This window comes from Cnephaeus nilssonii (genome assembly GCF_951640355.1).
Source record: "Cnephaeus nilssonii genome assembly, chromosome: 11".
Taxonomy (NCBI): domain Eukaryota; kingdom Metazoa; phylum Chordata; class Mammalia; order Chiroptera; family Vespertilionidae; genus Cnephaeus; species Cnephaeus nilssonii.
In genome coordinates this window covers 79013662-79029407 of record NC_137082.1, presented here as the reverse complement: position 1 = coordinate 79029407, position 15746 = coordinate 79013662, and the positions used below count along the sequence as shown (strand labels likewise).

General features: G+C 42.4%; 1 protein-coding gene across 1 annotated transcript in view; it reads right to left on the bottom strand.

The window, feature by feature from the left end:
* Positions 1 to 6092: 6092 nt before the first annotated feature.
* Positions 6093 to 15746, bottom strand: part of PIK3C3 (phosphatidylinositol 3-kinase catalytic subunit type 3) — a 79008-nt gene continuing 69354 nt past the window's right edge. Inside the window, exons 22-25 of the mRNA XM_079783958.1 lie at positions 13058 to 13226; positions 10480 to 10570; positions 9263 to 9388; positions 6093 to 6728 (exon numbers count right to left, since the gene is read on the bottom strand). Of these exons, the coding sequence (XP_079640084.1) occupies positions 6714 to 6728; positions 9263 to 9388; positions 10480 to 10570; positions 13058 to 13226 (401 nt within the window). The 3' untranslated portion in view covers positions 6093 to 6713. The remainder of the gene's footprint in view (positions 6729 to 9262; positions 9389 to 10479; positions 10571 to 13057; positions 13227 to 15746) is intronic.

Genomic DNA, 15746 nt, shown 5'->3' with positions numbered 1-15746 from the left:
TCCCTCTTCTTCTATCCTCTGCCCGAAACTCCATCATTGAAGACAGTGCTGTATCGGAGGGAAAGAAATTCAAGTGAGATAAATGAACCCTCAATCTCAGGACTGAGGCTTACTGTGGCTTTAAATCCCATACATACCTCACTGAATATCACTTTTATCGCCTGTGGAATATACATAATAAAACTGGGCCTTCTGATCAAATAGGGCTTTTGTAGTTTAGAATGAAAAATCAAAATGAGGTTATATATGCAAAAGCACTTTTTCAGCCAGGTTTGCTTTTATTGCAGAAATTTTTAAGGAACTCCGTTTCTTTAAATCTTAGATTCTTAAGTCTTAAAAAAATGTCCATTTAAAATTCAATAGGGGAAGGTGCATTTTATATGATAACCAGATGACAGCAGAGCACAGAGGATTTGGATACAGTGTAGTTCTGTAACCTGGAGGTAACAAGAGAGAGAGAAGGGAGGGCTCCTATTTCACTTACTACCTATACCCAGCATTGACCCCAAAAGGTCACACATCTCAAGTGCAAGCAAAACCTAGGACTGGCATGAAAAATACCCCCTGAGCTTTTCATCTTCATTTCAAATATTTATTTATTTTCCAAATAGAAGCTGGAACACCAAATCAACTAAGAGCACCCATCTGATAAAAGATATGCAAATATGTTTATAAATATTACAGTATCATCTATAATGTTGACAGGTCAGATAAAGGCACCAACCTTCAGCTAAAACTAAATTCTAAATACAGGATGAAGATAGAGTTTTTACACACACGCACTCAATCTATTTTATTTTCAGCTCCACAGATGGTTACAAATTGCATCTATTATTCATAGACTTCCCAACCCCCATCCACCTTCAGGTACAAACCAGACTCCAATATTGAAGGAACCTCCAATATTTGAAATTTAAAAACCAACAGATGATCAGAATTATCAAAAAGTATTCCGTATGTGTTCATTAACAACAGCAAAAAAATGCAAACAAAATCCTATATAATAAAAGCCTAATATGCAAATTGTCCCCTAGACTGGGAGTTTGACCCCTCGCTATGATGTGCGCTGACCACCAGGGGGTGGCGTGGGACACGTCGGGTGTCAGCAATGAGGTGCTGCCAATGGGTGGCAGTGGAGGCACTGCCGGCTCCGATGAACCCCGATGAGAGCGGGACTGTGGCGTGATGGTGGAGCAGGTGAGCGGGTGGCACCAGGCCAAGGTGCGTGCGAGTGGGGGCCTGATTGACTCTCCAATCACCCCGCAGATGGTGACCAGCAGTGGTGGTGGGGGGCAGGGCTGCCGCCTGGCTCCCAGGCGTTGAAGGATCCAGGTGGGGGCCTGGACCAGATCGATCACCCCGTAGATGGCAACCAGGCCCCGGGCTGGGGCGGGGAACTGGGGGTGGGTGGCAGTGACCAAGTTCCCACAGCGCCCAGGCAGGGGGCTGTGACCTCTCACTGGTTACCTAGGGGCAGAGGTGACAGGGGTGGAGGTGCGGTGAGAATGCAGGGTGTCCACCAAGCTCGCTCTCACTGCCCGATACCCTCCCCCGGGACACCAGGGCTCGTGCGCTGGGGAAGCCCCCACACTCAGGTCCCAGGTGCCTGCAAGGAGCCGGCCCCGCACCCATGCATCCTCTTCCAGGTGAGCCGGGCTGCAGCCACCGGGACCGCAGGGGCCGGTCGGGCTCCCCGTGGGTTTGCGCAGGAGCAGGTCTGCGAGGCTGGCAGGGAGAGAGCAAGCTGCCGGCCTGGCTTCCATGCGGTGCCTCTGGGTGGCCCAGAGGCCCACGCTGCGCCCCAGCCCGCGGCGTCTGGCTGTGCTCACATCTCTGCGTGGGGACTCAGGTGCCGTGACTCAGGTGAGGGGGGCGCGCGGGGGCTCTGGGGCCCAGGTGCTTCCCAGGGGCCAGAGGTCAGCTGGGACCTGCCTTTCCACACCAGATGCTCACGCTTCGATCACCGGCCAGGCCTAGACACTGCACCTGCACACACATTTCACACACCGGGCCTCTAGTTTAAAATAACAAAAACCTGGTTAAACATTTGCCAAGCAAGAGACCATCCCTTTAGCAGCAGCCCAGGGAGACCTCCTGCTTTCCCCAAGTGCTCCATCCACCATTCATTTTTGTCTCCTTAATAAATGAGATGTAGAATCCCTGAAGGCAGTGGGAGGGCCCAGGCAGGGAAGGCAGGATGTCTGCACAAAGGTGGCCCTAGGATTGATCTGACAAGTGACTGCCTGGGCAGGTCTCCCTTGGACGGGCCAGCCCTGAGCTAGAAGTCCCTGGGAGATGATGGATGATTTTGCACTGACTTTCTGAAAGGAAGGTGCCTGTGGAGAGAGGTCCCAATTTGCAGTTCTTTTGTTCTTTTGTTTTTGTGAGCACTGACCTCTAGCTCCCTCCTGTCTCCTTCCTTCTCTCCTCCCCCACATAATTCTATAATGCCTAGAGAGAATCAGAATAAAAATAAAGAATAATCAGGGTCAAAAGACCAGAGGGCCCATCTCTGATCTGTCTTGTGTGGCTGATGAGGCCTTAGGCTCCAGCATATCTGACAAGACATCGATGGAATCGATGAGGCTAAATGAAAACGTGCAGAACATCCATGTTTTACATGCAGCCATTGGGGGAGAGGAGGCCCAGCTAGCAGGGTCTGGAGGAGCATGTAAAGGAGGAACTGGACTGCGAGGCTCTGGGACAGGAAGCCAGCAGGAGCCGAGGGAAACCCAGGCATGAAATGAGTAGAAAGAACACTCAAACCAGGTAAACACTGAACACAGTGCTTTGTTTAGGTTGGAGGGGTCTTTTATGTGATTGTCAAGAATGTGTTCATTTTATAAAAGTTGGAAAACACAGGAACCCTAAAACACGGTAGGACTTTGGCTGAATGGGTGAACGCATGTAGGTGAGTCCCACATTTAGTGACACGGGATGAGGCCTCACTGCCAGGCATTACCTGGGCTGGGTATGCACACTCTACGCCTTTCAGTAGCCTAAGACACCACACAATAGCAACTCAGTGCCTGACCTGGGCAAACTCAACTGCTGACAGGCAGACATGACTGCCCTGGCTAATGGGTTGGCATGTTCATTCCTACTGGGCTTCAGTCAAGTCACTTAGACACTGTTTAAGGCATAAACCAGGATTTTAAAAATTTTCCTAGTTCACTGAATAGAAGATTAATTACTGTATATATTGAACAAAGCTTCAATGCTTCTTTAAATCCAGTGAATGCATAATTTGAATATTTCACTCTGACAATTCAGCATTTCGTCTTCATGAAGCCTCGCTCAACGAAATTTCAATAATGCTGTTTTTAATTAGCTACTTCCTGTCCAGTTAATAAAGCTAAAGTACTTAAGTCACCCACTACAGTCCCAAGTCACCTGTTCAAGACTGATGTTCTTTGTTCCTCCCACCTCCACCTCCACCCCTCTGCCTCAAGCCCACAGAACCAGAGGGATGAACCAGAGGGTTCATCTGAGTGGCACTGTAATTACGATAATAGCTGATACTTACATGGCAATTACGACGTGCCAGGATCTGTTGTAAGTGCTTTACGTGCATTAACTCATTTAACCTTCACACGACACTATGAGGTAGGGACTATTATTATCCTCATTTTACGTGTCTAGGGGGTCTCTGGAGTGGCTTGCTCAGGGGAACTACAAAGGAAAAGGGGAGAGAAGAAATGTCCTTAGTTCAAGGACATTTACTCAGGATTGGAGGGATGAAGAGATTCTAAGCCCAGCTGTGTTTCTCAGTCAGCTTCTCCTGTGGTCTGGCTTCTCCTAACCCAGGCCTAGAACTACGTTTTAAGGAGATGAAAGACAGGTAAAGTCTCTCTGGGTCCTGTGCGTAAGGAGAGTGCTCAGGGGGCCGGTGTCTCGCTCCATTCTAGGAAACTCGGAGGACAAGAGGTAGTCAGTGTATGACTTTGGAGGAAGAGTAAGACAGAGTCACTGCTTTGGTGCGGCAAAAAATGCTTAAGAATTTTTCATGGACTAGAGGTGGCCAACACAGGAGAGAAAGCTGGGCTAGAACTACGTAAAGTCCCACGCAAAAAACTGCCAGGGAGGCTGGAGGGTTCCAGCAAACAAAGTGTTTTTGAAACAAACTGCCAAAGAGAAGGACTGAGGGCAAGGCAGCTGACCAGAGAAAGTCACTGGTCACTGGTAGTCCCTACGGGAGCCTCTAAAAGCCCACCCAAGCATGCACGCTCTAGAAACAGCCACAAACACTTAGTGGGCAGAACATTAAAGCTATGTCAGGGCAGTACTTTTCAGGGAATGACTTTCCAGGCCCCTTACTCTCCTCCCTCCTAGTCTCCCAAGGTTTGAAGGGTCAGAAACGATATTAGCCAGGCAGTAAGGGAGAGGTCTACAGGAGAGAAGGTGGATGGATGGTGATCCAGAACTCATCTTCCCATCTACAACAAAACTCTCTGATTGTCTCAGACAGAGATGGCATGCCTTCTCACCTGGGAGGTTTCACTCCGTTAGTTACAGACCCCTTTGCAGTATTATTCTTCCTTCTTTTGACTCATCACCATCATCTTATGGCTCTCTTATTGTGTATGTTAAAAAAAAAAATCATCCCTTTACCCAACATCCTCTTTCCTCTGTCCCTTCACTTATCTCCTCTAAAGGAGATGCATATTTAACAAAACGCCCCACTTTACCAAGTGCCAATTAAAAAGCTGTAACTAAAGAATTACAAGAATTCAAAAGGTTGGAGAGGTCACTTTTAACAGGGTTGTTTTGAGAAAATTTTGGAGGAGATGCCAATAGAAATAGGACTAAAACAAGAATAGAGGTAAGTTAAAAGCTTGTAGGCAACAAAAATGATTTAAATATGTAAAGCAAGAAAAAGGCAAGAGAGAGGATGGAGCTTGCCTATTAGTTTGGGCATAAACTCTCATATGAAGCTATGCCAAGGACTTTTCATCTTTACCATGTTTCTAATCTGCACGTGTACTTTATAGAAAGCACAGACCATGTGCCTCTAGGATGTCTCCTAATTACATGCTTCCTTTCTAGCTGGTAACCCCACTCTAGAGACAAACTCACAGATGAGAATTTAGGGAGAAATAAACATTATAATTAATGGCATTCTCTGAAACGGTGTCTTAAGTAAACCTTCTTAATCTCCTCTGTCATTTGATATTTAATATTTATTTAGCACCGAGAGAATAAACTATTCTTTTCCTTCCAAAACAAAGTCACCTGACTATGCACATGTTAATTTGTAAGGATTATTACTGCATTGCTCTTCTCATTTTTTGATTATTCCTTTTTCTCAAAGTTGCATGAGGCAAAAAAGCTAGATGGATTAGTGGGACTTCTAGTCTTAAAAGACAAAAAAATCACTTGGTTAAAATCAGAGAAGATATATTAACAGTTCTAGGGGAGCTATTTCAAAAGTCATCTAAAAATTAAGCTGAATCAAACAAGATTTACTTCAGAAAGATAGTTTATGCTTAAATGTACATGTAAAAATATTTTGGGCTCCATACTGAAGGCTGCTGCAGATTACCTTTTGGCTACATTTTCATATCCTACTTTAAGTATATACAACCTAGGAGAACTGAGAACTATAGTTTAAAAAACAACAACCCAAAACCAATATTTATGAATGTCTTATTTAAAATGAACTGTAAAAGAATGAGCTATAACATGTAAATCTTTAACCTTTTGCACTCGGATATCGAGTGTGATTCGACACGGTTAGCATCGAGATTAAAATTACTCTTTGAATGTATCAATAATTTGAAATATAAAAAAATCCAAATAAATAAGCTTGTATGAAAAGAAACTCCAGTTTTTTATTCTACTGCCGCGCTTTGTAAAATCTGGGGTATTTAAAAAATTAAATCCCGAGTAGAATAAAGGAATCGAGAAAAAAGCAAGCGAGTGCAAAGGGTTAAGTATTGTGAATTAGGCAAAATCAAATACTGTGGACAGAAGGGAAGAAGGGAGAGATAGACAAAACAAAAAAACTTCTAAACTGAGACAATTAATCCAAATTCATATAACTGCTCTCCCGATGTGATGAGATGACGGAAAAAAAGGACATTTCAAACTCAAAGACTATAATGTTTTACTATCCTATATAATAAAAGGCTAATATGCAAATCGACAGAAGGGTGGAACAACCAGTCACTATGACACGCACTGACCACCAGGGGGGTAGACGCTCAACACAGGAGCTGCCCCCTGGTGCTCAGTGCACTCCCACAGGGGGAATGCCGCTCAGCTGGCTCATGGCTGGTGAGCACAGCGGCGGTGGCAGGAGCCTCTCCTGCCTCTGCTGGAGGCAGGCAGTAAGGAGCAAGGGGTCCCAGACTGCAAGAGGGCACAGGCTGGGCTGAGGGACCCCTGCCCCCACCCAGTGCACGAATGTCGTGCACCAGGCCTCTAGTTACAGAGCATAAAATTCCTCCCAAACTCTCATATATATGTACATGAGCTTAGAATTAACTTCTCATGTCCTAGGTTATTAACAATGTGTACATTTGAAAATAAATATATACAATATTTTAAAACAAAAACCTTCAAGAACATATTTAAGCACTGCCATCCAAGGGATTCAGACACCATGTAACATTTAGGATATACAGTATCTGGAAGATTAAACATTCTTGCTTGCTTGTTACTTTGAAGTCTTCATTATACACAGGCTGCTTCTTGGGGGACCAAACCCAGTTTCATTTTCTCCAGTACTATAAAAATGAAAAACATAAAGAAACAAAGAGAAAAATAATTAGCTTCAATGTTCACAAAGAAAGATAAACTATAGTTATAGATTTATAAGATGCTTAGAAAGAGATAAACACATTCTTTTCACAGAAAAAAAACAAACCCTTAGGCTTATTCTAGTCCTTTAAAAAAACAGTCTTCTGTAGCATGGTTCAGTGGTTGGGGGTCGACCTATGAACCAGGAAGTCATGGTTTGATTCCTGGTCAGGGCACATGTGGGCTCAATCCCCTCTGGGGGAAGAGGGGGGTCCTGCAGGAGGCAGCCAATAAATGATTCTCTCTCATCATTGATGTTTCTCTCTCTCTCTCCCCCTTCATCTCAGAAATTATAGAAACGGAAAATTAAAGAAATGATTAAAGACCCAAATAGGCTTTGATGACACAGTGGACACTGGGTGAGGGGGAAGTCCAAGCAGACAGGCTTTGAGCTTGGAAAATTAGAAGTATTAGTAACTGTGTTAAGAAGTCAGGAAGGATGGAACAGAATAGAGAATCCAGATATTGACCCAAACCACTATGCTCAATTAATATTTGACAAAGGAGGCATGAACATACAATGGAATAAAGATAGTCTCTTCAATAAATGGTGTTGGGAAAATTGGACAGATACATGCAAAAAAATGAAGCTTGATCACCAACTTACGCCATACACAAAAATAAACTCAAAATGGATACAGGACTTAAACATAAGACGGGAAACCATAAAAATACTAGAGCAATCCACAGGCAGCAAAATGTCAGACATATGCCAAAAGAAATTCTTCACTGACACTGCCCCTAGGGCAATGGAAGCTAAAGAGAAAATTAACAAATGGGACTACATCAAAATAAAAAGCTTTTTCACAGCAAAAGAAACCATCAACAAAACAACAAGAAGGCCCACTGCATGGGAGAACATATTTGCAAATGGCATCACTGATAAAGGTTTAATCTCCAACATCTACAGGCAGCTTATACAACTTAATAAAAGGAAGATACATGATCCAATAAAAAAATGGGCAACAGACCTAAATAGAATCTTTTCAAAAGAAGACAGAAGGAAGGCCAAGAGACACATGAAAACATGCTCAACGTCACTAATTATCCGAGAGATGCAAATCAAAACAACAATGCGGTACCATCTCACACCTGTCAGAATGGCTATCATCAACAAATCAACAAACGACAAGTGTTGGCGAGGATGCGGAGAAAAAGGAACCCTCGTGCACTGCTGGTGGGATTGCAGACTGGTGCAGCCACTGTGGAGAACAGTATGGAGTTTCCTCAAAAAACTGAAAATGGAACTCCCATTTGACCCAGTAATCCCACTCCTGGGAATATATCCGAAGAAACTAGAAACACCAATTAGAAAGGATATATGCACCCCTATGTTCATAGCAGCACAATTCACCATAGCTAAGATTTGGAAACAGCCTAGGTGCCCGTCAGCAGATGACTGGATCAGAAAACTGTGGTACATCTACACAATGGAATACTATGCTGCCATAAAAAAGAAGGAATTCTCATCATTTGCAGCAACCTGGGAGGAATTGGAGAACATTATGTTAAGTGAAATAAGTCAGTCAATGAAAGAAAAATACCACATGATCTCACTCATTTATGGATAATAAAGAACATTATAAACTTGAACAAAAAGATAGATACAGAGACAGTAAAGCATCAAACAGACTGTCAAAGTACAAGGGGAAGGTTAGGGAGAGGTGGGGGAGATAAGAGATCAATCAAAGGACTTGTATGCATGCATATAAGCATAACCAATGGATGCAAAACTCTGGGGGGTGGGTGCATATATGGGAGTGGGGTGTGGGGAGGGCAATGGTAAGATATGTACACATATAATACCTTAATAAAAAAATTGGAAAAAAAAAAAAAAGAAGAAGTCAGGAAGGAGTTCACAAGGAGAGGCATGTGAGGGTGGAGAGGAAAGAAGCCTAATTTTTCTGTTTGCTAACCATTTTCCTAATCATCATTATGAAATCCATAATTAAAACGGGTTTTAAATCTGAGGTTTATCAGCATCAGCTAGTATGGAAAGGTCTTCCCTCATTAGACATTTGTATGAAAGATGTTGCTAACAGCAAGTCTACGGATACACCTTTTCAGTGTGTGATATGCATTGCTTTTCTCAGCCTCAAAATCCTTCCCTAAAACTTCACCATTCACCAAAACTTAACAAGTGTTAAGTCTCAGTTGCCACGGCCTCCATTAAACCCAAAATCATTTGCAAGAAGGGCTTATAATCATCACTGACCACAAAGGACGAAGACACCCATGTTGACATTCCGCTACAGAATGAAAGAAAATGTAAGTGGGATGTTTGAGAGTTAACTGTACATGAAACATGTTCATGTCAGATGACCGGTGAAATATCCAAAAAGGCTTGAACCCCCAAAACATCCCAGAAGAGACAGGAGCTGGCATGAGGAGTGTGGCTCCATGAGGACTCTGGGCAGCAGGCGGAGAAGCGGGAGAAGCACGCTTCCCTCAGGGAACTGACCTGGGCAAACTTGTGAATCTGCTCCACCACCGCAGCAAACAGCGCGTGGACACTCTCGTCAATCAGACTCTGCATGTAATGCACCGCCTCCTCGTCCGACAGGTCCAGGCGGAATTTATCCTGCACCTACAAGGCCACAGTCTGTTAGTCTTCTGAACAAAGAGAACCAGGTGTATTTCAAAGATACAGAATTAAATGGATGTAGACAATACAATGCAGTATGAGCTATTTCTATGCCAAAGAAATAATTTGTGACTTATAAGTAGTTCTGAAAACTGTTCATTTGAGGTTGGAAGTTTACTGTTTTTGCTATATGCTCTTTTAAAAAATCTTTTTATTGATTGATTGGTTTTAGAAAGAGAGAAGAAAGGACCAGTTATGTCAGAACTCAGGGCTCTTGGTGCCAATTACTATTTTCCACCACCAGAGAAATTCCATCACTGACACTGCTCGTGCCCTTTAGAAACTTTATAATTCAAGTTAAAAAAGCTATACTATCTTTCTTTGAAGTTGAATACTGATAATCATACTGATATTTAAGATCATCTTGTGTTATTTTTGGGTAAATAAAGTGCTTTACATACACACCCCTTCCTCTCCATGAATAAAGAGTCAGAAATTGATTTGAATAAAAATCTTCAAATCCACTACCCTTCCTTCCATCTCTTGCTGAAACTCACAGTAAGAGCTTGGAATAACTGCTCATCTACATGATGGCCTTCCTGTGTTCTTCTCTTTGCAGGCCGAGTGAAGAAGCAGGTCTCTGCTCTCCTGATATAGTAGAAACCCCTGTGACCATAGGTATGGGTGGGAAGGACAAAGAATGGTTGATTTCTCCTATATGCTATTGGAGTATTTTGCTTCTGAGCCTAGCATGCTCAGCCTGGGAGTCCCAGGAACCAGGTACCCTATTAGGATATTAAAGAAGAGCTAAACTTTTTAGGACAGAGAGTAAGGGCTGCGGTAGAAAGCTTTCTCTCCAAATACAGTGACCTATTCTTGTGACTGTGGGTATGAACTGGGAGGGGGCAGAGCAGGGAGGGGGCAGAGCTGAGAGGCTGCTGTGTTCTGGAATATGCAGAAAATTATCCACAAGGTCTCTGTCTTAAAATTTGTTACTTAAGAATCTAGGAGCCGAGAAAACAAGGGGAAATGGGTTGTTAAATCTTTCATATATGAAAAGTAGACTGCGATGTGCGAGGATGTATAGAAATTACCTTTTTCACAGTTTTATCTGGTTCAAGAGCAATATCTGGAATGTTTGCATCCACCATCAAGGAAAATAAGTTCAAAATTAGATTAGAATACCTAAGGGTGATTGGGGAAAAAATGGCAATTCGTTAGAATTTTGCAGTTCTTCTCATATAAAAAACACTCCTAGAAATAGTGGTACCTGGATCTCTATAACAATTACTGTTACCCCGGAGGAAAACGGAATGTGAGACAATTCACCAGCTGTCTCAATGAAAAGCAAGCCTCGAAAATACCTTACTCTGGGGTCTTGATATAATGCCATTTCCAGGCCCTACACTATGGAACCAACTTTTGGAGTAATCACCTAATAATGACTTTTTTTTCTTCAGTTTTTAGGGAGTACATTCTTTTTAATGGGGTGTAAGAGAATCCATTTTATACCTAATTAGCATTTGACTAAGCAATGAAGATCTGCCTTTGCTAAATGATGACAAGGACCTGCCATTCTAAGACCACCTCAGTGCCAGGGAAACACTGCCATCCCACTAACCATTCGGGATACCCTCGAGGGACATGAATCACCACTTTAGAAACCACAGTGACTGGGCTGAATAGAAGCAATGCTAAATGAAGGAGAAAACAGCTAGTACTCTACAGTATTAAAAATGGGCAAGATACTAAAATATCATCATCTTTGGATTATGCTGACCCCAACAGGAACTACAGGTTTATCCTCACCAATCCTCAAACTTGCACCTTACTCCAAACAAAGAGAAGGAGTGCTACTATTCCACATGCTCATCCAGGGGTGGAGCCCGGGGGACGGGGCAAATGAGTGCACAGAGGCACAATCCACCTCCTGCCCCAGACCCCCTCCTGGAACAGCCATGCTCTCAGTGGCCCCTCAGCACTCTAGTGATGAAAGGAGGTTGAGATTAGCCTTTGGAGGTGGGTGTGAGTAAGACAGCTTTGGTTGCAGGTGATACAGGTGTCTAGCTGCTCTCAGGAGAAGGGCCAACACAGGTGCCCTGCACTGTCCTCTCTAGGACACGGAGGCCAGGAAGCAGGAGGTGCAGAATCCTCATTTCAGCCATCTGCCTATCCATAGTGTGAAAAAGCTCAACCTGTGACATAAAAACCATTTACTACTGGAACTGTAATGATAATGGAACTAAAGACAAAAATGACTATACACATAAACCTCAAATTACCTAATATAAATATTTTATATTGCTCATGAAAGCCAAGAGGGACTATAATGAAAATTTCTACCTTGATATAATCTTCTCATAAAATTAGGCCCTAACTCATTGATTCTCTGTGGGAAAAAAAAAATATGGTGATATCAAAACAGTTTTAACTTAGCTTGAAGTTACTGGTTTCCTTGTGGTAACTGATAAAAAGCATATCACAGATGTCATTTTACTTCTACTCAAATAGTTTTATTCATTCAACCAACTAATATTTACCGAGCACTCACTCTATGCACTGCTCTAGACACGAAGGACATAGTGGTGAACTGAACAATCAAGGCTCCTACATTCACGAAGCTCACATTTGGAGGAGGTTGGGAGCTCATACAATGAACTGTTTAAGAAAATAATGTCATACCTGGGTGACTGATACAAGATTTAAAAAATAAAGTAAAAAAGAAACGATCAGAGATTGATGGGGTAGGGAGTCACCTTAAGGAAATATGATTTTACTCTAAATGCACCGAGAAGTCACTGAGTTTAAAGAGTGGAACAGCACACTCAGATATGCATTTCACATTGGCCACCTTGTGGCGAATAACAATGGAGGCAGGGGATTTTCACAGACTCCAGGGGGAAGAGAAACAATACGGAAGTGATTGAGCTATATTCTGGGGATGGAGTGGGTGACACACATGTGGAGGTGGGGAGAGAGAACAGGGACTGAATCTCACCAAGGATTTAGCCTTAGAAATGGGAAGGTGGTACCCATCAAAATAATAATGAATGAAGAACAGGGCAGGGAATCAGGAATTCCATTTTAAACATACTGAGTCTGAGATGCCTACTAAATTCACAGCAACGATATCAAGTAGGCAGTTAGGTATAACTCAGAGGAGCTATCAGGGCTGACGGGATTAGTTTGATGTCATCAGCATTTGGAGCCTATTTAAAGTTACAAGGCTGGATTAAATGCTTACGGAGGGAGTTAAGAGAAAAAAGATCAGAATCCATAGACTGATAATGAAAACCGTAGACATTCATTGTGCAGAGGTAGACAGAAGAGGACAGGAACCAGCAAAGAAGTGACCAGTAAGGAACAAAGAAAACAGGAGAGAGGGCTACACCAAGTATAAGAAAGGTTGTTAGAAACAGAGACATGGTCAGCTATGCCAAAGATGCTAGGAGCAAAAATGGCAATAGGTACACCTGTATATCCTGATGAAATTAGTTTCAACAGCCGAGTAAGACTAGCAGCCTTACTAGAGAAGGCGAAGGAAGAAAAGGAGGCAAGTAAGTAGAAATAGTGAAAACGGAACTTTCTAAAGTAGATGTTTGAACAGCTCTATTTTTCTTGCTCTATGAAATGAATTTACCAAAATCCTCTCTGCCGAGCAAACCCACTTACCTTCGCAGGTGGAGGAAAGCCGTGTAGCACTGCTTCCGGAACTCCTGGTACTGCTCGCTTTGCGTGCCCCCCATGCCTTCCACCATCTCTTTATTCAGCTTCATTGGAGGAGGAAGAGGCTTCGGATCCCGACCCAAGATATATCCAAAGTCTATGTGGAAGAGTTTGCCTAGGTGTTGATAAGAAACACATTTGTTTCCATAATTATCTTAAGGAACTAGGAAGTGGATTATGTCATACATTCGGTAAAGTGGTTTCTCTTCATAAAGACTATCAGTTCATGACAAAGTCTATTGAATTGATGAACCTCTAATCCCAGGCTTGGGAGCAGCCTTCAGAGAATATCTTAGTTCATTAAACTCACATTCATCCAGCTAAAATTATGCTTAAAATCATCCCACAGTAATATTAAAATTTTAAATTCTACTTTTAGATCTCCATAATCCAGTTAGCAAAGCCTGAACAACTTCTTTAAGATGTTAGTATAAATAAGTATCTTGTAGCAAGTTTCTCATGCTAACATTTAAGCGAGCTACCCTTCATATAGCAGAAGACCATTTCTTTTAAGTATTTCTAGGACGGAGTCACAATCCCCTGCCAAAAAAACCCCTTATATTTCACATTATACTGTTAGCTTCATCTGAAACATTTCCAACTAATCTGTGTCACTCATTACCTGCAGACTAAGAAACCAAACACAGTGTTCATGTCGGCCAAGAGCTGAATACAGCGGCACTGCCCATGAAGACACACAGACCAGGCATGTAAGAATAGGATCGTTCACTTGAGAGCAGCGGTCGCCAACCTTTTGGACCTCACGGACCACCAGTAGTCCGCTGCTTTAGAGAATGCTTCACTATAGAATTCATAAACATGCTGTGATTTACAAGAAGTTGTATAAGGCAGGGATGCTACTATTTCTTTTCAAATATTTCAGCTAGGTGTATATTAAAATTATTTACTTATCTTTCTTCTCCACACTAAACTGTTAAAGAACCATTAGGAGTCTTATAATAAAAAACCCTGTTTCATTTATTTTTGTTATAGTTCTAAAACCTGGGATAATGGAGATTCAATGTGGCTATTTTGCATTTATTTAACCAAAGTCAGCTCAATTTCACATTTACAGCTTAGACAACTTTCAATAACATTGTTGATGTGAGAATTTTCTTCTAGAAATCTGCAAGTTCTTATAATGGGTTGTTTTGTTTTAAAATTTCTTGTCTTTGTTTCCATGAAGATCCTATATAATAAAAGTCTAATATGCAAATCGACCAAATGGCAGAATGACCGGTCACTATGACACACACTGACCACCAGGGGGCAGGTGCTCAACACAGGAGCTGCCCCGGGGTGGTCAGTGCGCTCCCACAGGGGGAGTGCTACTCAGCCAGAAGCCGGGCTCACGGCTGGTGAGCGCAGCGATGGTGGCGGGAGCCTCTCCCGCCTCCACTGCAGGCAGACATCTCCCTGAGGGGTCCCGGACTGTGAGAGGGAACAGGCCAGACTGAGGGACCCCCCTCCCAGTGCACAAATGTTGTGCACTGGGCCTCTAGTCTATAATAAAAACAAAAAAGGCCTCCATGGCCTGGTAGCTCAGTTGGATGAAGCATTGTCCTGTACACTAAAAGGCTGTGGGATCGATTCCCAGTGAGGCAACCCATAGATGTTTCTCTCTCACATGATATTTCTCTCTCTCCCTATAATCAATAGAAACATATCCTTGGGTGAGTATTAAAAAATAATAATAAGGAAAGAGGCCAAATCTGGATCTTCTGGATGCTACCTTAGTAGTAGTACTTTAGTGTTATTTCAGTGTTCTTGACTGAGTTAGTATCCAACAGCAAGGCAACTTTAATTGTTGCAGGCTGATACTAACAGAAGCAGGATTAGTTCTACCTTGAAATTACGTGGCAGCATCTTGAACAATGGAGGTTATGAAGTAGGTTCAAGTAGAGAAAAGTGGTATAAGAATATTCACATGGGATATATTAACAACACTCTGAACTCAAACTTCCACTATATTATCTGTACCATCGTCACACTGCAAGTGACAACTTCAATTTACTGTTGTCATATTAATGTTGCTAGATTAAATTTTGCAAGTTTGTAACATGATTTAATTCATAAATCTGTTTTTTAGTTATGTAAGAGAACATGTACAAGAAGTTAATACCAGGTTTTATGTGGTACATATTTAAGATTATAAAATACAATATGTCAACACAGGGGGTTTCATTTCTGTTTAAAACAGTTTTGTGTATTACTCATGATTGAAAAACACATTTCAGAATTCCAAAATAGGCTCCAGAGGTCTCTAAACACAATGAAATCAAGTTTTTGGAAAATCCTGAGTTCACCAAATTCCCAAATGAAGTCCATGATTCCAAAAAGATAAAAAACTAGTTTTAGAATAAGATTTGATAATTGCAGTATTCCCTGGGAAAGCATCATCTCCTAATCTCTCTCTAACTTTATTTTTATTGTTGACTCTATGACAGATGTCCCCATTCCCCCACTTTGCCCACCTCCGCCTAGCCCCACCCCTCCTTCCCTCTGGCCATCACCACTCTGTAGTCTGTGTCTATGGGTTATGCATGTACATTCTTTGGCTAATCCCTTTGCCTTCTTTCATCCAGTTCTCTCCCTCCTCCCTGACAGCTGTGAGTCTGTTCCATGTATCCATGCC